General features: G+C 38.8%; 2 protein-coding genes across 3 annotated transcripts; both read right to left on the bottom strand.

Annotated features, from left to right (window-relative positions):
* Nucleotides 1–499: 499 nt before the first annotated feature.
* Nucleotides 500–4,768, bottom strand: LOC144054592 (methionine--tRNA ligase, cytoplasmic-like). Its single transcript, XM_077569716.1, has 4 exons — nt 4,324–4,768; nt 3,506–3,723; nt 2,400–2,568; nt 500–2,080 (listed from the first exon to the last, which is right to left on the bottom strand). Exons 1-4 carry the CDS (start codon nt 4,694–4,696, stop codon nt 1,896–1,898), a joined length of 945 nt encoding a protein of 314 aa, XP_077425842.1. The 5' UTR covers nt 4,697–4,768; the 3' UTR covers nt 500–1,895.
* A 1,161-nt stretch (nt 4,769–5,929) lies between these two features.
* rnf150a (ring finger protein 150a) lies at nt 5,930–18,672 on the bottom strand. 2 transcript variants are annotated; one of them, XM_077571771.1, is made up of 8 exons: nt 18,103–18,672; nt 12,328–12,452; nt 12,202–12,237; nt 10,141–10,212; nt 9,974–10,056; nt 9,808–9,904; nt 9,525–9,738; nt 5,930–8,658 (listed from the first exon to the last, which is right to left on the bottom strand). In XM_077571771.1, the coding sequence occupies exons 1-8, from the start codon at nt 18,665–18,667 to the stop codon at nt 8,498–8,500; spliced, it is 1,353 nt and encodes a 450-aa protein (XP_077427897.1). In that variant the 5' UTR covers nt 18,668–18,672; the 3' UTR covers nt 5,930–8,497. The 2 variants fall into 2 exon arrangements, with proteins under 2 accessions (XP_077427897.1, XP_077427896.1); XM_077571770.1 differs by having other exon boundaries at nt 12,202–12,452.
* Between the last annotated feature and the right edge of the window lie 1,725 nt (nt 18,673–20,397).

The raw sequence follows: 20,397 nt of genomic DNA, 5'->3' as shown, positions 1-20,397 counted from the left end.
TGATATTATTTTAATAAGAAACAGCACATCTATAAGCTAATGGTAAATAACCACAGAAATAAGATGACAATAAGATGTCAATGTATGGATTGATTTTGTATTTTATAATTATATAGAGAATGTCATATAATACTGATATGTATATTCACACTATGTACATATACATTGTTTGTACATTTAAAAAAAATAAAGCAATAACTATATACAATAATAAAAAGTAATTATTGAATTTATTTTTAAATATTTTATAAATTTACCTGCCCCCAAATCATAGTGAGTAGTGAAAAAAGTCAAATGCTATGACAAGGGATACAGCCAAAGTTCACCTAGTAGGATACATTCAGGATGTTGAATAAAATACAAAAATAAATGCATATTATATATATATATATTTATATATATATATATATATATATATATATATATATATATATATATAAACTAACTTAGCATAAGTCTTCAAATTGTTAAAAAGTAGTAAAACACAAAAACAGCCATCTAATTCTTTTTCATTCACTTTTATTCATGACAGAATACACAAGTCAATATTCATGGGAATGAGGTGGTTATAAAAAAAAACTAGGGCAACATTAGCAACTTCAACTCAAAAAAAAAAAGCCACTATCTGGTATGCATGAGTAGTAACTTTGTACAGTATGACCAAAGTTTTGAGCTTGAAGCTGCTAACATACAAACACGCATGTACAGTACAATGCTAACAGTACGACAGCGTGGATAACAGACTCCCTAGAAATGTTTACATAAACATGATCACATTGGTCTTGCTGTTAGTTTTCTCAAGCTTTGCCATTTAAAAGCCCAGAAATACGTATTTTTAATTCAACACATACATTCTTCAAATCATAGTAGAAATGTTGCAAGTGGATAGTAAACAAGACCGTAAATGACATCCTGTAAATTGGCAAAAAGGAAAGAATGCATACCGTATTTCCTCCTCAAATAGAGGCCATTTCATTGCAACTATGAGGTGTTTATTGGAAGTAAGGCGTTCATATTTGGAAAAAGGATTTTCTTAAGGACAGAGCACGACACTTGATGGAGAATTTTTACTTCCGTGTCACAATGTTAGTAGTTTCTAATTGTGTGGTTTGCGACAACTTAAATGTGCGTTTCACCATCAATTTATTGGAAGCAAGGCATCCATATTTGCTCAAACGTCTTTAAGGGTAAAGCTGGCCACTGTCAACTGGACAGCGATAACTTAAATTACCCAATAGCACCCCCTGTTGTTTTAATTCAGGTAAACATGGAGGGGATTGTTTACTGGAAGCAAGGCATTTAATATTGAGATCATACCATGCAAATGTGAATTTTATTCACCGCATCAAAGGCTAATCTGTACTGCTTGGCTGTGGTAAAGGTAATTACAGTTACCCAATGGCATTTCCTGTAGTTTTTAAGACAGGGCGGCATCTACTTGCTTGAAGTAAGGCTAAGGGTGGATCCAGACAGTTTGATTGTTGACTGGATAAAGGGAATTACAGTTACCTAATGGCACCCTCTGTTTTTTTTTTTTTTTAGATGAGAGGGATTGAGGTGTTATTTATTCGTAGTAAGGTGTTAAAGACCATGCAAATGTGATATTTCATATTGCATGTCAAACAGCACTGCTTGGCTGTCATAAAAATAATTAGTTACCCAATGGCACTCAGTTATTTTTGTTTTAACCCATGGGGGAACTAGGAGGCGTTTAAGGCATTTAATTGATGCACAGCATCTATTATAATGGAGTAAATACGGTAATGGAGAATAAACACATAGCTGCTGAGAACAATATGATTCCAAAGTAAGGTTTAAAAAAAAAAAAGTGTTTCTTTCCGGTGGGAATGTTGTCCACGTTGACAGCTTAAAAAACAAAAGTGTCCGTCTCTCCTTCACGCTGCTCCTCCGTTAGTCAGGACGACCTCACAGTCGCTCAAGGAGGGCGCTCGACACACGCCCTTGCCCACGACCTCCAGGGGCACGCCCTTGTAGGTGGCCACGCACTGACCGTCTGTGCGGAGGTCTGAGCAAAAGTGCTCGCAGACCTTGGCGGAGTCCAGCTCCTTGTCTGGGTTGCCTAGTTATAATAAACAGGCATAGTTGACAAATTCACGAGGCCTAAAATTGAGGCTGCTTTTTTCTTTTCTTGCTTAGCTCCCCTCACCAGCATCATGAATACATATTTAAATCTGTCTACCTTTTGAGATTTTTAAATTTAAAATACATTACATAATTTTGTTTAATCTGCAGCAGGACTCAAAATTCAAATTGATTTATTAAAATTTTTTCATGTAGAAATCAAAATTATTATTTTTTTTTTAATAACTAAAAACTCTAACCGCCATGACCAAATTCAAACAACATAATTAACGCTAGTCATCTGTGTGTAATAGTACCTGTAAATCCATGGATGGTGACTCGGTCACCAGGTACCGCTCCATTCGGAGGGGCGAGGATCTCCACGCTGCCCGGCGACCTTACGCACACGACCACAGCCTGGGACGCCACGCCTCGCACCTGTGTGGGCTTCAGGTTGCACAGTAGAACAGCCATGCAGTTCTGTAACTGCAAGACACACCACACACACGCTAACATTAGCTTTATCAGCAGACCGCAAAGGTCTCGCGAGGTTAATTTGCTCCGTGACTACGGTCGTATTTGATATAATTTTTCCTCGTAGAATGGAAATGCTTTATCCATTCTATCCTCTCCAAAAACTAACAAAAAATTTTGTAATGTGATTTTTATCTATAATCCTCAACTGAGATTAAAAAATAATTTACTGCCATTGACGGCTATAGACGTAAAAAATTTTTTTTTTTTTATTAATTTCTATTAGTTTAACATTTGTTCCCATTTTTATTAACAAGAGTATGAAAACCTATAATTTATTTTTACTGTATAAGAACAGATAAAAAATGTGTGATTAACTGTGAGTTAACTAGAAGTCATGCAATTAATTACGATTAAAAATTGTAATCGCCTGACGTTCCTAATTTTTAACAATCTTAAAAAAAAAAAGATTTAAAAAACAACATTTTTTTTTTTAAAAGAAAAAATCATTAAAAATTAGGGGCGTCAGGCGATTAATTTTTTTTATCGTAATTAATCGCATGACATCACTAGTTAACTCACGATTAATCACAAATTTTATATCTGTTCTAAATGTACAAAAAAATTATCTAGGTTTTCATACTTTTAACAAAAGTGGAAAAAATGTCAAACTAATAGAAATAGTTCAAATGAATTTTTGACGTCTATAGCCGTCAATGGCAGTGAATGATGTTATAAACTTAATTTATTGTAAAATAAATAGTAGGCAATATAAAAATGTAAAACTATACATAAAATAGTCCTAAATTAACAACAACAAAAGTCTTAAGATTATATATATTTTTTAGAATTATTTTCAATGGGCATTGTGCACACATTGACCACCAGGGGGCTGCACAATCCATTGATACCTATACGAGGGTCCCGTTGTTACTCTTGGTGATGGTACCTGGTTGACGGGTACACACTCGCTGACCACCGTCCTTGGGTGAGCCTCGCCGACATCCACGTGCTGCAAGTACAAGCCGTCCGTTCCGGGGAGCTGCATGGTCCTGATGATGCAGCCCGCCCGAAAGTCCAGGCGGGACACGTCCATCTGGTTTTGTGCGTCTGCCTTAGCTTTGTCCTCAATGGAGTTTTCTGCCGCCTTCTGTGCTTTCTTCCTTTCTGGCATCAAATAGAAAAACGATGCTAATTTCTATTGCAATTGTGCCTTGAGAACAGATGCAAGTTGAATTGATTCAGCGACCATATTTGTAACTCCAAACACTTGTTTCAAATAATATTATTCAAATTAAAATGCCATTTATCTGTAATAGCACAGTCGCAACATTTTTTGAGTTTGTGTATTTAATAAGGGAAAAATTGCAGTTCATAATACTGCACTTTGTAAAAACACAGGAATAGAATGTAAATAATTAGAATTTTTTTTGTGCCTCATATTTAAATGCTCTGAACTCACATTGCACATACAGTTCAAAGCGCGTCACTTATATGCGGATTTTTTTGTATTCCCCGTGAATAACGGGGGTCTGCTGTATAAATTATACAGCGGACCCCCGTTATTATACAGTATAATTAAGGCCATGAGTTTATGCCAAGTCCAATACGGCTATTAGCCGAGCCAAGCTCTTTAGTAGCTCACTGAAGCGAGACAGCGTGGTATTTGTGGGATAAAACTACGACATGAGGTAAATAAAGGAGAGTTTAGACTGAAATGTCTTTGGAAGGCTAACAGGCTCCCGCCCCCAAAGGGCCGCAACCCACCTTTGGCCTTGCCCTCGGAGGAAGACCGCCGACTGAGGCCCATCTCCCGGAGCTCCCTGTTGACGGTGGCCGCGCTGACGTTGGCCCCGGACGCCCGCCGGAACTCCGCGGTGAGCGCCTGCAGGGACGGGAAGCTCTGCTCCTGGGCCATCCGCTCCAGAACCTGCCGGTGCTCTTCCTTGAGCTTGTGCGGTCGGCCGCAGCGGGGAAGCGGGCACGTCCTGCCCTCTCGCTTCCATTGCACGATGACGTTGTTGACGGTGGAGCGCGGCAGGTTGAGCAGAGTGGCGATCTGCCGCAGGGACTTTTTGCACATGTGGCATCCGACTACGGTGCCCCGCTGGAAGTCACTAAGCTCCCCGCTGCGACCCATCGTTGAAGCCGAGACGGTCGGAGGAGCAGTGCTGGGGTGCACCGAGTGCCGTTTTTTCTTCTTCTTCTTTCAATTATTGGCGGATTGCAACGTTCGCGTGCATACCGCCATCTACTGTACAATAGGGTGTAGCACATGTCATCAACGGCTGCTTTTTCATCCAAATCAAGTACTTTTATCGTTTTAATGCATTTAAATACAAAAGTAACAACTTTGTTTGGAAAATATATCGAGTAAAATGTAGCTACGCATGTTAAAATGTAACAGAAAAAAGCAAAAAAGTAGTCAAAAAAATTAATACTCAGGAGATTACTAAGGAAAAACTATTCAAGTACAGCAACGAAGTATGTGTACGTCTGTCAAATCTGTCAAAAGAAGTCAATTTGACCTCACTCCCCAAATCCTTTAGAAATAATTGTTGAATTAATGAAATCTTTCAAGAAAATATAAGTTAGTAAAATAAATGTTATGTTCAGTAGGCTATTCAATTTCATTATTTTAAAAAACCCGGATTACCCTCCCATACGAGAATGGTTCGACCTAACTTGTCACGTGCCACCTCTCGTCACCTGTCAATCACTTGAAAACCAAGCAAGTTAATTATTTCTTTTTGATAACAGATCTCTACTATGATATGACAGGTCTGACACTTTATGTTTATTTATTTATTAATAATTAAGTTTATTTTTTATTTTTATAACAAATGTCTTCTATGATCCCAAAGAGGACGGTTTATGTTGATTATTTTTTGTGGACAAATATTTATTAATAATTAAGTTTATTTTTTATTTTTATAACAAATCTCTTCTATGATCCCAAAGAGGACGCTTTATGTTGATTATTTTTTGTGGACAAATATTTATTTATAATTAAGTTAATTATTTGTTTTTGAGAATAGATGTTTACTATAATACCAAGAGAGGACACTTTACTTTGATTATTTTTATGTACACAAATAATTAGAAATACAAATTGAGTTTGAAAGGTTCTAAAGTTTAATAAATCAGCACTCTGTTTTAAGTCTTTTGTTGTTCTTTTTTTTTTTTTTTTAACCCAAAAATGCTTTGCGCTGTTAGGGGGTACTTGGCTGAAATTTTTTTTCACATGAGGTACATCACTGAAAAAAGGTTGAGAACCACTGTGCTAAGCTAACCCCCCCCCCCTCCCCCAAAAAAAGGCTATAATTGCTCAGTTTAAGTTTGAGTCATATGCAAACAAATAAACAAAAAAATATAAAAAACAAGATGAAATTTATTCCAACACAAAGCTTACACGTGCAAGGTTGACAAGGGATATTTTGCTCAGAATACACACGTCTATTTAACATTAGCGATGGTGTTAGTGTGCAATATATTGGTCCCCCAATAGGCATCAAATACCACAAGCAAGCACGAGTGCCGCATCAATGATGATTTTAAAATTGTCTCGCACTCAACGAGGAATAAAGTGCAACAGCTTTACAAACAGATGCGTAACGAGGACGGGAGCGTCTTTTACGCCGAGATCCAACAAGGGGATACAGGCAGGAAAAAGCGGCCAGTGTAAGCGGGCTAACACCACCGTCGAGCAAAGCTGGTGTTTGAGGCTTCATTTACAAACATCGGATTTCCTCACAGATCAGTCGGCGGGTTTGTTCACTCAACTGCAGGAGTACATTACAAGCTACATCAAACTGGCTTCAGGGGCTGAATCTGCAAAAAATATTCAAGTTCCCCATTTACAAGCATTTTGACCCGGATGAACATGTCTAAAATTTTGGTGACCAACAATAACAGAAAAATTCAACAGAGCTTCTAAATATTCCTCAGGTAAACATCTGGGTACAACCCATGTTAAATATCAATACACACATTTGGACCGGCACGACGTCCACAATTATGCAGCATTTTCTACTTGGCAACAGTAAACAGTGTTACGCAGGGCGTCCTGTGATTGGTCCACTTGTGTTTCCCTTAAGACCACGACAGAGACACGCGGCACGGACTTGACATTTGCCGCGTGGTCTGCGTTTCTTCTCCTGACCTTCAAGGTTGACATCACTTGTGCAAAAAAAAAAAAAAACGACAATTGTCCATACGAGAGGATGAGTCAGCATGCGGAGGCGAGACGGCGGGTCGAGCCAAATATCCACAGCTGTAAATTCAAACCCCCCCAAAAAAACTGGCAGTGATCCTGAAGAGAACTTATTTTTGGATTTCACATAATGTTTCATACTGGAGGGGAGAGTCTTGGGAAATTTCTACAGTCTTGTGCAATGATCCATCGACAACTTACCGATTATCAAAGTAATCGACAACTATTTTTTATAATTGATTACAGACCTCGTTTAACTTGAAATGGTCAAAATCCAAGCAAACTGGTTCTTTTTGAAAACATATTTTTTTTACGATGACCAATTTTTTTGGTCTACTTTCTGATATATTACGGACCAATCAATTAGGGCTGCAAGTCATTTTATTGATGAATCAGGTAGAAAAAAAAATATTTTAACTCATTTGCTCCCAAAAACGTATTTATACGTTTCTTTATGTTTTTCTATGCAATAGCAATTAGAAGGCTTTGATGCAGCTTTTCTACCGCAGAGAACGGTTGAAGCAATGGTAGTTATTACAAAAACGGCCAGCAGAGCAAAAGAGATCAAGCAGGGCCATGTTGAAAAAAAGCCAATTTAATCACAATTCTAAATAGATTTGTGAATAATGATGAAACTTAGCTATATTCTAATCCTAATTGCTGCAAAACGGAAACAGTTAGAAATATACTTTTTTTTTCGGATGAAAGAAGAGACGAATCTTTCTTTAGGTAGGTTCCATGTTTTAGCAAAAGCAACAGAACACAATATTCTGTGGGCCTTGCAAAATCAGTCAAAATCCAGTAAAACAGTCGGGAGCGAAGGTGGTTGCTTCAGTGAAAATGGCTGGGAGTGAATGAGTTATTTTTCATGCCGTTTTTCAAAATCATGACATTATGTGAATCAAAAAAAATACGCCAACATTAGTCAGTTCCTGGTTTGGCCCATAAAATATCAGAAAACTGTCAAAAATCTTGATTGATGACATCAAAGCAGATGTTTGCAAATGTCTCATTTTGAAAAAAAAAAACAACAAAGATAATCAGTCTGCTTTCATGGAGGATTGCAGAAATCTGAGAATGTACCCAGGTGAGAGTTACTGTTTTAGTTTTGAGTACTGTTAAATTAAGTTGTTAATTTATCAATTAATCGTTAAATCGTACCTCTAAAATAAAAATAAAAATCACCAAATCAGAATTTGTTTGTGCTTTTTCTGCACTGTCAATATGAAATAATGTACCGATTTTTTTTTTAACAAAAGGATGTTAGTCAAAAATATTTTTACAATCTGATTCATGGATTAATCAACAAAATAATTGATAGATTAATCGATGATAAGAGCAGCCCGACCACAAACCTTTCCCCAAGATTAACGTGGATGTCCGTCTCCCCCGCGGGTGCGATATAAAGTACGAGTGTGTTGATGGCGTCGCGTACTGCTCGTTGTGCTGGAAAAGTTTGAGTGTTGAAACCTTTGTGCAATTAACGGCAGGAAAAGCGGGCGGGTTTTAAAAACATTCACCATGAAAAGTGTGCGTGTTGAAACCACCACGTGTCCTACGGCTGTGACAAAAAGGTTGGATGTCTCATTGGGAAAGTGTGGGCACGAGTTAAAGTGTGGAGGATGTCTCTGGATACCGCAATGAGGACAGTGCCCATCGATGCAGGGACAAAGACATCCAGTAGATGGTGACAGAGTGTGATCTTTTCACAACCTTGTGTCCTCACAGTCATGTGCTTCGGCTCCCGTCCTGCTCGTCCTTCTTTTCCACAACACTCCCACCTTTAATCCGTCCCGCGCCGGGTCCGAATTGGAAGTTGTCCACTTGCAGCCCGCTCACCGCGTTGAGGGAGAAGTCGGAATCGCTGCTGAGTGGCAGCTGGTGCTCACCTGACGAAAGGGGAACACGTTTGGCTATTTTGGGTGTGAAGTAATAGTCGGTTTGCAGACTAAAACCCTCTGTTTTCATTTGTTTATGGTTTGCCTGTAATATAATTACTATATTTATATTATACTATTTTTTTTATTACATATATTGTATATATATTATATTTAACGCCACAATTTTTTTTTAACGCGTGATTAATGACCGCCCCTAACTTGGAAAGCCTGTACTGCGGGAATTCCAGGCGCAACGCAGCAGACACGTCCACGTGAAAATTTAGCAGAAGGAAATTTAATAATAATAATATATTTGTGGAGACTGAGGTCAAGTTGTATTTTACAATAATAAAAATGTGCACAATTTCACTTCCTTCAAGTTACTTCATGTTAAAGATTAGATAGCTCTTAATATGAAAAGAAAAATGAACCGAGCAGTCACCCTCGTCTTACAAATGCAATAATGCCATCTAGTGGCAGAAAAATGACCTCAACACAAATCAATACCACACTCGTTTTTTACAGTACATTACATCATTTAAATTTTGACAAAATTTGAGTAATACCTAATAATAATAACTAATAGTTAATTTTTTTTTTAGGATAGATATAAAATTTGCGATTAATCGTGTGTTAACTTCTGAAGTCATGCAATTAATTACAATTAAAAAATTGAATCGCCTGACACTCCTAATAATTATATATATATATATATATATATATATATATATATATATATATATATATATATATATCTCTATCTATATATCTCTATATATATATATATATATATATATATATATATTTTATATATATATATATATATATATATATATATATATATATATACACACATTGCAAAAAAAAAAACATACTGCTGGAAATGATGTAGTTCTCCTCGGCCTGCGGCGCCACCTCCCTGTTGTGACTGAGCCGGGCCGGCTCGGGCGCCCTGTCGACCAGCTCCAGCGCCACGGAGCTCTCGTTGACGGTGATTTCGCTGGCCCCGCTGATGACCGGGTTGGCGGACGGACCCTCTGGCGACATCTCGTAGTCCGGCGGCGACTCGTCGGAGCAGTCCGCATTCAGCTGGACAGACGGCAAACATCGACGACTGTGAAGCAGGCCCGGGAGAAACGCCTTTAAATCGGAACTCACCGAGATTCCCAAAGCCTTCAGTATATTCATTTTACACATCGGACACGTCTGGTGAACATGCAGCCAGGGGTCCACGCAGTGCTTATGGAACACGTGTCTGGAAAAACAGACAGTGAGTTACGATATCGCAGAGCTTGTGGTCCCATTTGCAAAAAAAAAAGCACACCTGCAAGGTAACACCCTGACAACATCGTTGGGCTTGTAGGCCTCGATGCACACGGCGCAGCTGTCAAAGTCGCGCTCGGTTTCCTGAAAAAAGAAAAAGAAAAGAAAAGCCATCGCATCCATGTTGTGGAGCGCAAATAAATAATAAGTCACAAAACAGCTGCATACCTTGTCTCCTTTCTTAATGGTCCGTACTGGAAGCTTGCTGATGGCTTTTTTGGCAGCGTCCCCCAAGCGTCTCTGCGGGCCGGAACAGAACACTCTTAAGTGTGACACCGGCACAACGCGGGACGCGGCAAAAAAGTACAGGAGGGATTTTTTTTTTAGGCACAGTTCATAACACTATTTGGTTCTGCGTTGCATTTATTTCGGATGTTATTCCATTGATGGCCACTAGATGGTGGCACGCGATTTAGTTTGGCACTGGATTCGACTAAAGAAGCGCGAAAACAGGAAGTAAGCCCATTTCAAGCTCATCCTAGTTTTTGCTGAAGATTACTGAGTGTTAAATCATATTTTTACGCCGACAGCTGTAGGTTCAATTTATAATGTACATCTTTGGGCATGATTATTAAATTCACTGCCATTGACGGCTATCGATGTCAAAAATTCATTTGAACTATTTCTATTAGTTTAACATTTTTTTCCACTTCTGTTAACAAGAGTATGAAAACCTAGGAATTTGTTTTGTTGTACATTTAGAACAGATATAAATTTTGTGATTAATCGTGAGTTAACTAGTGAAGTCATGTGATTAATTACGATTCAAATTTTTAATTGCCTGACGCCCCTAATTTTCTCTGATTTCTGTAGTCCTTCGTGAAAGCAACCTAATTAATTACCTTTTGCGCTGAATCAAAATAAGACATTTGCAAACGTCAGCTTTAATTAATTAATTTACTTCACTTTAATAATACTTTTAATAATTTAATTAATTAACTATAATTAACCAGTAATTTAATTATTTTCAATACATCATGTGAAAAATTAAACAATAAAAAGATTAAACCAAAAGCACGGTACATCAATGCAACAAATCAACCCTTGATAAAGTAAAGCGGGTCTGACTAAAGAACGGAGCGGACCGTACGTGGCCCCCGAGCCATATTTTGCTCACCGCTGATCAACAGTCTGCAGCAACACTTTAGTTAGCCTCACTGTTGCGATACTTTTTAGAGGAGACTGTCACTTCCCTCATTTCCCATGTATGTGTTATTTAGGAGCTTCACTGAAATCTTAATTAATCTTTCATTTCTCCTCTCAGGGTAAACTCAAGTTTGCAGCGAGACGCCTTGTAAATAAATAAAGAAAGAAAAAAAAATGAAACGGTGGCGATATATTGGACATGCTGCAGTCGCCACTTGTTTATACTTTTGTTAAAAAGCAAACAATGGCCGCCGCCGCCGCCCCTGCAGATGTTACAATAACAGACGCGGCGGTGATGTAACAACGATTTGCTATTTGCTGTGGTTGATGGTTGACCGCTTTCGCGGCGGCCGGCTGTCAAGCTAATTCCGGCCTCTCCCAGAAGGAAACATGGAAAGCCGGCCACCACATTTTATAGCGGAGCGAGCGACCCTCGTCAGAGGACTTACATAACTCTTTGACTGCCAGACGTTTTCAGAAAAGGGATGCCGTGGGTGCCAGCCGATTTAAGCATTTTTGACTGATCTTTCAAGGTCCACAGAAAATTATGTGTTTGGACTATGGAAACACACATACTACCAAATGAAAGATTGGACGCTCATCTTTCATCAGAAAAAAAAAGTTTGTTTCTACCTTATTCCGTTTTTCAGTAATCAACAATAGAAAATGGTTAGTTTCACCCAAATGCTCTGTTTTGAAACAAACGTCTTTTAACGCCTTTGGCACTCCTCCGTAGGATTTTACTAAACTAACGTTTTTGGCAGTCAAAGAGTTAAAGGGATACTTGACTCACTGAGCCATTTTCAGCAGTAAAAAGTAAAAAAAAAAATCCAGAATCAATTGGTTAACCTAATTATTTTTCATGAACAATTGATACCTTTTAAAACAAATCTTGCCGTCGACTAATGATGACATCACATGTGCTGAAAATGGTTAGTTTCACCTCTGTTTGGAAACAAACGTCTTTTAACGTCTTTGGCACTCCTCCATAGGATTTTACTAAACGTTATTTAACGTTTTTGGCAGTCAAAAGAGATAATAATAATAATAAAAAAAAGTTAAAAAAAAGAGCTGAAGCCATACCTGGTTGCGGTCTCGTGCATTAGCATAGCGGAATCTCTGGATATAGTAGAAGACAAGCCAGGCGAGGGAGATTATCATGAGAATGATGAAGGAGATGGAGACAAACACTACCGACGTTCTGCTCACATACTTCTGCAGGTTGCGCGTCCCTACAGTGATGTGCAAGGTGACGGCGACCTTCTGCTCCAGCAGTGCCATGATCTCACGACCTTTGTGCTCCGGGATCATGATGGCCACTATGTCGCCTGTACCTGCGCACATGAGGGAAACGGCAACTCCATTCAACTTTATTGATACTAATCTTCAGCAACATTTGCAAACTGGCCTAATTGTGAATGTTTCTGTAGAATATAACTAAAATGGCAGCTTTAGTGGAAATGGACAGCCATGTTTGATGGGATGTGCCGAGTGATCAACAATTAACTCTGACTATGGAAACACACATACTACCAAATGAAAGAGTGGACTCTCATCTTTCATCAGAAAAAAAAGTTTGTTTCTACCTTATTCCGTTTTTCAGTAATCAACAATAGAAAATGGTTAGTTTCACCTCTGTTTTGAAACAAACGTCTTTCTTTGGCACTCCTCCATAGGATTTTACTAAACGTTATTTAACGTTTTTGGCAGTCAAAGAGTTAAGACTCAGGTTGAATGTAATTTCTGAGACACTTTGCACATAACGGATTCTAACGCGGAGAAGCTGACAATTGAACGCTTTAGAGCATAAGACAAAAATAGTGACATTTAAACATTTCCTCCAAAAATCAGCTGATTTTTGCCGATTTTTTTGTGTTGAAAATTTACACACAACAGTCAAATGTTCTGTTTGTAATTCATATCTTTAGTATTGTAAGTGTTAAGGGATAATTTTTTTTTTTTTTTTATCAATTGCATATTTTTAAATTCATTGGTTTTATTTTATTTTATTCTGCCAAATATCGGAAATCCATGCCCTAATATATTAAGTCAATGAACTGTTGAATTTCTTGCAACAATAAATATTCTCTGATTTCTGACGTCCTCCCTAAAAACAAACAGTTTATTTTTCTCAAAATAACACATTTGCAAACATCAGCTTTTGCTTTGAAAAGCTATTTTAAAAAAATTCAGATTTCTTGACAGGTTACAAAGACCAAAGCAGTAACTGAATAATTCATCTTTGCGTATGTTTTCTACAGTGCCAATTTGAAATAATGTTTTTGGATTAAAGTGGTGAATTTTTATTTTATTTAAAAAAAAAATTATCTGATTGATGGCTCAAAGTAGATGTCATCTTTAGTCGACAGCAAGTGGCAAAATGGCCGCCCATTGAGATGGATAAAAACGGCACATATATAACACATATTCCACAAATGTAATATTAACTCATTCACTGCCATTGACGTCAAAAATTAATTTTAACTATTTCTATTAGTTAAAATATGTATTTTTTTGTTAACAAGAGTATGAAAACCTAAAAAACATTTCTCATTGTACATTTAGAACAGATTTCACATTTATGATTAATCGTGAGTTGACTATTGAAGCCATGCGATTAATTACAATTAAAAATTAGGAGGGTCGGGCAATTAAAATCGTAATTAATTGCATGACTTGAGTTAACTATCTGTTCTAAATGTACAATAAAAAATTCTAGGTTTCCATACTCTTGTTAACAAAAGTGGAAACAAATGTTAAACTAATAGAAAGAGTTAAAATACATTTTTGACGTCTATAACTGCCAATGGCAGTGAATGAGTTCATCAGAATGTCATGTTTAGACTCGTGAGGTCACATATAAACACGTTATTGTCAAGAAACGTTTAAGTTTGACTATCCAGGTCCAGAAAGTAAAAACCCTGCCACAGTTTGGCTTTAGCCCCAAGTGCTAGCTAGCTAGCTCCCCGGGTGTTTGTTTACCTGCTAGGGAGCTAGCTAGCTAGCTAGTACTTTGGGCTAAAGCCAAACTGTGGCAGTGTTTTTACTTTCTGGACCCGGATTTGCGACCAAATAATCAACTTGCTAGTCCTTTACGACATTTTTGGGAGAGAAAAAAAAAAGTTCTACGCAGGTTGGATAATCCGTAACGCATGGAACCTCGACTGTTCCCTCGCCACATGAGAATAACGAGTCGTGTGTTTTCAGGGACTTGATTCAAAAGCGTGGCGGCACATCATATTCCCTGCGCGACCTCGATGAAGTCATGGCAACTCCCAGGGGCGACTTCTGAACCTCTCAGACAACAAAACACGCCTCCCTCCGTCATCCAAGCGCCACCGGTGCACATCTGCTAACATTCCCACCACTCGTTGCGCCGCCCTGCTGCATAAATCCATTTATGTAACTACTAAAAGTCAGCCAACCGTGCGCTCGCAGTCAAACTAATGAATTAAAAGCCTAATTGTTGCTGCTGTCTATTAAAACACAAAGTCCTCCAGCGTACAAACAAACTAAACACACGGCGTTCTCAGATAACACGTGCGAGGCGTTTGGATAGGAAGATGACGGTCGCCGCGTTGACGCCGACGCGGTTACGCTCAGCCGGCTAACTGTCACCTCTTGGTATGACAATGACAGATGGTTGACGCTGCCATGTAGGCAAATAAGCAGATTTGCTTAAGTAGCATCCGTATGTTTGGCAGCGTTGCCAACAGTCGGTTGACAGATATTTACATCCACTTGTCCTACACATTTATGATTTTATTTGTATTTTTTAACACTGGTGCGAGGCAAGTCAAATTTTTTCTGGTCAATATCTTCTGTGCGCTCACGCTAGTATAAACATTAACTCATTCACTGCCATTGACGACTATAGACGTCAAAAATTCATGTGAACTATTTCTATTAGTTTAACTTTTTTTTTTCCCCATTTAATTTTTCATGAAAACCTAAAAAAATAATGTATTGTACATTTATAACAGATAAAAAAATTGTGATTGATCGTGACTCAACTATACGAATACAAATCTTAATAGTCTGCTGCCCCTTATTTTTAATTTAAAAAAATTTAATTAGGGGCGTCAGGCGATTAAAATTTGTATTTGTAATCAATTACGTTTAATCACAAATTTTATATTTGTTCTGAATGTACAATAAAAAAAAAATCTAGGTTTTCATACTCTTGTTAGCAAAAGTGGGGAAAAAAACGTTTAACTAATTGTTCAAATGAATTTTTGACGTCTACAGCCGTCAATGGCAGTGAATGAGTTAATATTGTGTTTTTAGAAATTGAAATAAGCACCAAAATCCACCCATTTTTTATCAGTCAAATGTGGCGGCCATTTTGTCACTTGCTGTTGACTGAAAATGACATCACAGCTGCACGGGGCTCAGATAACAACCAATCACGGCTCAGCTTGTAGATGTCACATGACCAAACTCCGAAAATTGGTGCGCTATGATTGGTTGTTAGTGTTACTTGGGCAGCTGGGCCCTGAGCAACTGTGATGTCATTTTGTGGCAAAATGGCCGCCGCAGCCAGATGGATAAAAAAGTGGATTTTGCTGCTTAAATTTTTTTTTAATTCATTTTACAGTTTTGGTTGACTTTAAGCAGCAACATCCATCCGTTTTTATTCATCTCAGGGGGCGGCCATTTTGCCACTTGCTGTCCACGGAAAATGACATAGCAACGATTAAGGGTCTTTGTTTCATGTTTTTGGACAGAAAAGTTCAACTGGGAGTGGCATTAAACAGCTTGAGGTCTCTTTTTTAATGACTTTGCCAAATTTCTGCTTATTGTCAAGTGAGTTGAATTGACTTCGCCCCCATTACCATACAGCAAGTCTGCACTCGCAAGTCCCAAAAAAATGATGTGCCTTGGCTGAGTAAAAGTTGGTCGAGACATGAAAGGGTTAAACCCATCCCGAGTACTTTTTTTTTTTGTTTTGTTTACAGCCCAGCTGCATTGGCTCAGTGCTCAGAAAGTGTTCCGCTCTTTATTTGGCAGCCCCGCGTCGGGTCTAAAACACCGGTCGACGCGCTCTACATCGCTTTCCTCGTCTGTCTGCCAGCGGTGACATCACCACCAGCCTTGCTCCACCTCTTTGATTCAAGGAAGCCGAGGTCTAGAAAAAAATCTATATCTTGGAACAATTAAGTGCTTCGGTGCAGGTGTAGTTTTTGTTGGGCTGGTCCCACGTTGCCATGCTTTAGTATTTATTTTGTTGTCATGGACGACCAAATACTGCTGGAGGCGTTAATCATTCCTGAAACCACTCCAGGATTCATTGGCAAAAATGATGGACGTCCATGATAAATCTTCTTGAGTTTTCTGACAATTTGCCAAAAAGGAGTCACGCATTTCCAAGCGGATCTTGTCAAAAAAGGCTGGAGGCATTCTGGCAGTTTTATTCTGGTGGCAGGCAGCCACGCCTTCATGAAAACTAGCAACATACTGGCACAATATTTACAGCTAGAAAACTTGGTGCAGGTGTATCAAAATTAGGGGTGGGAATCTTTGAATGTCTTACGATTCGATTCCGATTTTTGGGTGTGCGATTCGATTGAGAATCGATTTTTGATTCGGAACGATTTTTGATTCAAAATTATTTGATTGACGATTTTCGCTTTAAATCAAGGAATCGTAATGATCTACTCCAGTCTGACTCGCTAATGCTAATTAGCGCTCTACTCGCGGCACTTTTATCACTCAAAAGCACGGCTCCACGCTGCAAAAAAAAAACAACTTTTATTGGAATAACTTGATCGTGACTTTTTCCTTCTACTCTCTAATGTGGCTCCAACTTAACAGTGTATCAGACCGCATGGAACCACACTGCCCCTAAGTGGCCAAATCGGGTACAACATGAACAGCACTCACAATAAAGGCACACACAAAAAAGGGAAGACAGTTTAAAATAATTTAAATAAAATTTATTTTGGGACATTTTAAATCGATTCTGAATCGTACTAAATGAGCGAACCGCGATTCTTATGAGAATAGACTTTTTGGCACACCCATTAAAATGATTTGGGAGTTTTGTGTACTTTCACTGGTTCCTTTAAAACCTTTCCGCTGTTTTTAGCTTTTAACTTTAGCTAGCGTACGCCATAGCTAGCAATATGTTTTAGGCAGTCTGTCGGGAGTTACTTGAAACTGTGTTTTAAATCTTAAAACACATTAAAAATTTAAAACTTCTGGAAAATGGGTCGCGACTTTACAAAAATAGGAAGATGCAGGTTCCAGGGCAATCCGTGGGGGATAGAGACTGAGCCTCGACACAAAGAGCAAAAATCTGTAAGTAATTGACGTCCTTGTAAAAAGTTTATATAGTTGCCTGTAGATGCTAGAAGATGGCAGGAAAGCACTACTTGAGTCTAAATCAAGCACAGGCACCAAGATTGCTCAAGATCAGTAAAAAAAAAAAAAAAAAAAGCGACTAGGTGAGTTTTTCATTTAATAGCCATGGTGTCACAAGGTGGCGGCAAAGCTCTACTATTGTCAAAATGAAGCTCTTCATAGTTTGACGATAAAGTTCCATGGCTCATTTCAACATAGTTCCCTGGCACCAAGATGGCCGCAAATGACTACGTTGGTCCAAATGAAGCTCCTCAACTCACTTCAACTTATTCATTGGCACAAGATAAGCACGAAGGCAGAAAACATGAGTTGTCCTGCGAATAATGAAGGTTTAAAAAAAAAAAGATAAGAATTTGCAACTGCTGAACCGCGACTACGTGGATCCATCACTTCATCATACTTACTTGACACCGATTCCTATTTAGACAGTGCTCAAACACGTTCCGTTAAGAGAGTTAAAGATCGTGAAAGGTGAGCCATCAGCTAACAGCCATGTACAAGTTCCACAGTCTAAAAAAAATGCGGCTATATTGTACAGTATTATATTTTCATTGAAAGCTGGAGCAGGATGCAAAACTCGTGAAAAAAAAGTCTGCGTGTGTGTGTGTGTGTTGGTCTCACCAGAGTGGGGCATGGTGATGGTGTCATTGGTACCACTGGAGCCCACATTGTACACGACCACCGCCGAGGCGTTGTAGCCGGCCGCGTTCCGGATCTTCTCGCGGTACGTGCAGTTCCCCGCGGCCACCAGCGCCACCCAGGCAGCGGCGGAGCGCGACATCGGCGGGAAGCGGGCGGCCGGCTCGCACATCTGTCGGTCCTGCGGCAGCGACGGAGCAAACACCAGCCCCCGGGCTTCCCTCTTGGGCGAGTGCTCGCCGTAGCGGCCGCACTCGCTCTTGTCGCTGCGCGGCCTGGCGGTGAGCGGGTCCAGGTAGGTGATGTTGACGAAGGCCGTGTACCACTCCTCCTTCTCGGCCACGGTGAAGTCCAAGCACAACAGGTGCACGGAGCACAGGGAGGAGACGAGCCACGTCGAGAGAGCCACACTGCGGCACAGGCGAGTGATAGACGGCGCCATGGTGCAACCCGGAAATGGAACAATTAATAACAAACAAACGCGCACGGGTCCGGGCGGCGACCACTCGTCTGGTGCTGATCCACTTGCGAGAACTCTACTACACATCACCACCTGCGAGGGGCGGGCGGAGGGGGGTGGGGTAGCGGTGGGGGGGTTAAGTTGTCCGTTGCCGCTCCCTGATTGGTCAAGAACTGTCGAGCATGTGACATGGGCGCGGCTAATATTGCTTTGAAGCACAGGGGCACGTTGATCTGCCTGACTAAAAATAAAGGCAGTACGTGCGTTATTTTAATTGTTACGTGGGGAAAAAAGACTGCGATTTCAATGGGACGCACGAGCGAGGAAATTGATAATTAATGTCGTAATATAGATCAGTGGGTCAAATCCCCCCCCCACCCCCACCTATACTTCCACCATAATGACCGACATTAAAATGCAGTGAAGTTAGGCCTCGATCGTGTTCATTAAAACAATACTTTATTTTTTAATTCCTAAAATGTATGCTTAATGTTATTGTAAGCTACAGCAACATTAACACTGCCCTAAATGTAGGAAACGTAAAAAAAAAAGACTTAAATATTGCATGTAAAAATGTAAATAAAAACAAACTGCTTTTGTAAACACCCATTACTATAAGAAATTGTTGAAATTGAACATCGAAATCCCTATTTTAATATAAGGATGCTGCATGAATGCAATGTACTGTCTTTGTTTTTATTCAAGAAAACATGTAAACACAGGTACTGTTCTCAGTGTGCTGTATTTTCGTCTGCCTGATTGATTCATTAATTAACTTATTTATTTCTGAATTCTTTTGTGAGATTTACAAACATATGGATTATCAGGAAAATGTATGGACAGCAATGTAATACGAGAAAAATAAACAACACAAAACATTAAATAACAATAAAAAAGAGGCAAAGAAAGCAATAACAATATAAGGCACAGTACATTTTCACTAAGGGTCAATTAGATAAATCTCTAAGGACTTGCAACATTCAAGCACTTTTCTCGTTCTTTTTCAGTGTTAACATACAGATCAAATTCTGCCAAGAATTACCTGAAAATTTAGAAGAAATTTGGAAATTCTTATTTTGTGTAAATAAAATTTGCCAAATAATAACAACATAAGATTGAACACAAAGGACAAAGACTTCTTATCATTTGCAAAACTTGTAAATATATATTTTAGACCAATTGCAATGATATGTCCAATTTTTTTTAAACATGTTTTTCAAAATCCATGCAAAATTTTGATGATACAGGGCAATTACAAAATAAATGTAGAATTGGTTCTGACTAGTCCCACAGAAAGTGACCAAATCAGTGTACGACGAGTGGTCATGCTTTACTAAATAAAATATACAATACATATTGTCTATTTTTGTTTTTGTGTGGACATTTTTTAGACGGACCAGTTGAATCGCCTATCTTTCGGTTAAGTACAAAAAAAAGAAAAGAAAAGAAAAACAATTTCTGTCTGGCTTCCGCGTCCAACGCGGAACTAACCAACGCTAGGGTCTTGCTTTCCACCCGATTACATTTTCCGGACGGAACGGCGGACTTGCTCATCCTTTTCGGTAAAGTAAAAATTAACGTGTTGGTCTTTTCATTCAAAATGACACCTAGATGTAACCGCCACAACAGTTAAATTAACTACTTGACAACGTACTCTTGACTTCAAAAGTGAAAGTCGTAAAGTAAATTAATCTTACTTACGTATGTCATTTATCGTAACGTTAGTGGCTAGCAACTAGCGATATCGTTCCGCTAGACCACTTCAAACTTTTAATTGACATTTTCCTGACGATCTTCATTAACTATTTCATATATGT

Source organism: Vanacampus margaritifer, chromosome 7, assembly GCF_051991255.1.
Source record: "Vanacampus margaritifer isolate UIUO_Vmar chromosome 7, RoL_Vmar_1.0, whole genome shotgun sequence".
NCBI classification, from domain to species: domain Eukaryota; kingdom Metazoa; phylum Chordata; class Actinopteri; order Syngnathiformes; family Syngnathidae; genus Vanacampus; species Vanacampus margaritifer.
Note: the sequence above shows the minus strand (reverse complement) of the source record. Positions and strands in the feature narration are given on the sequence as shown.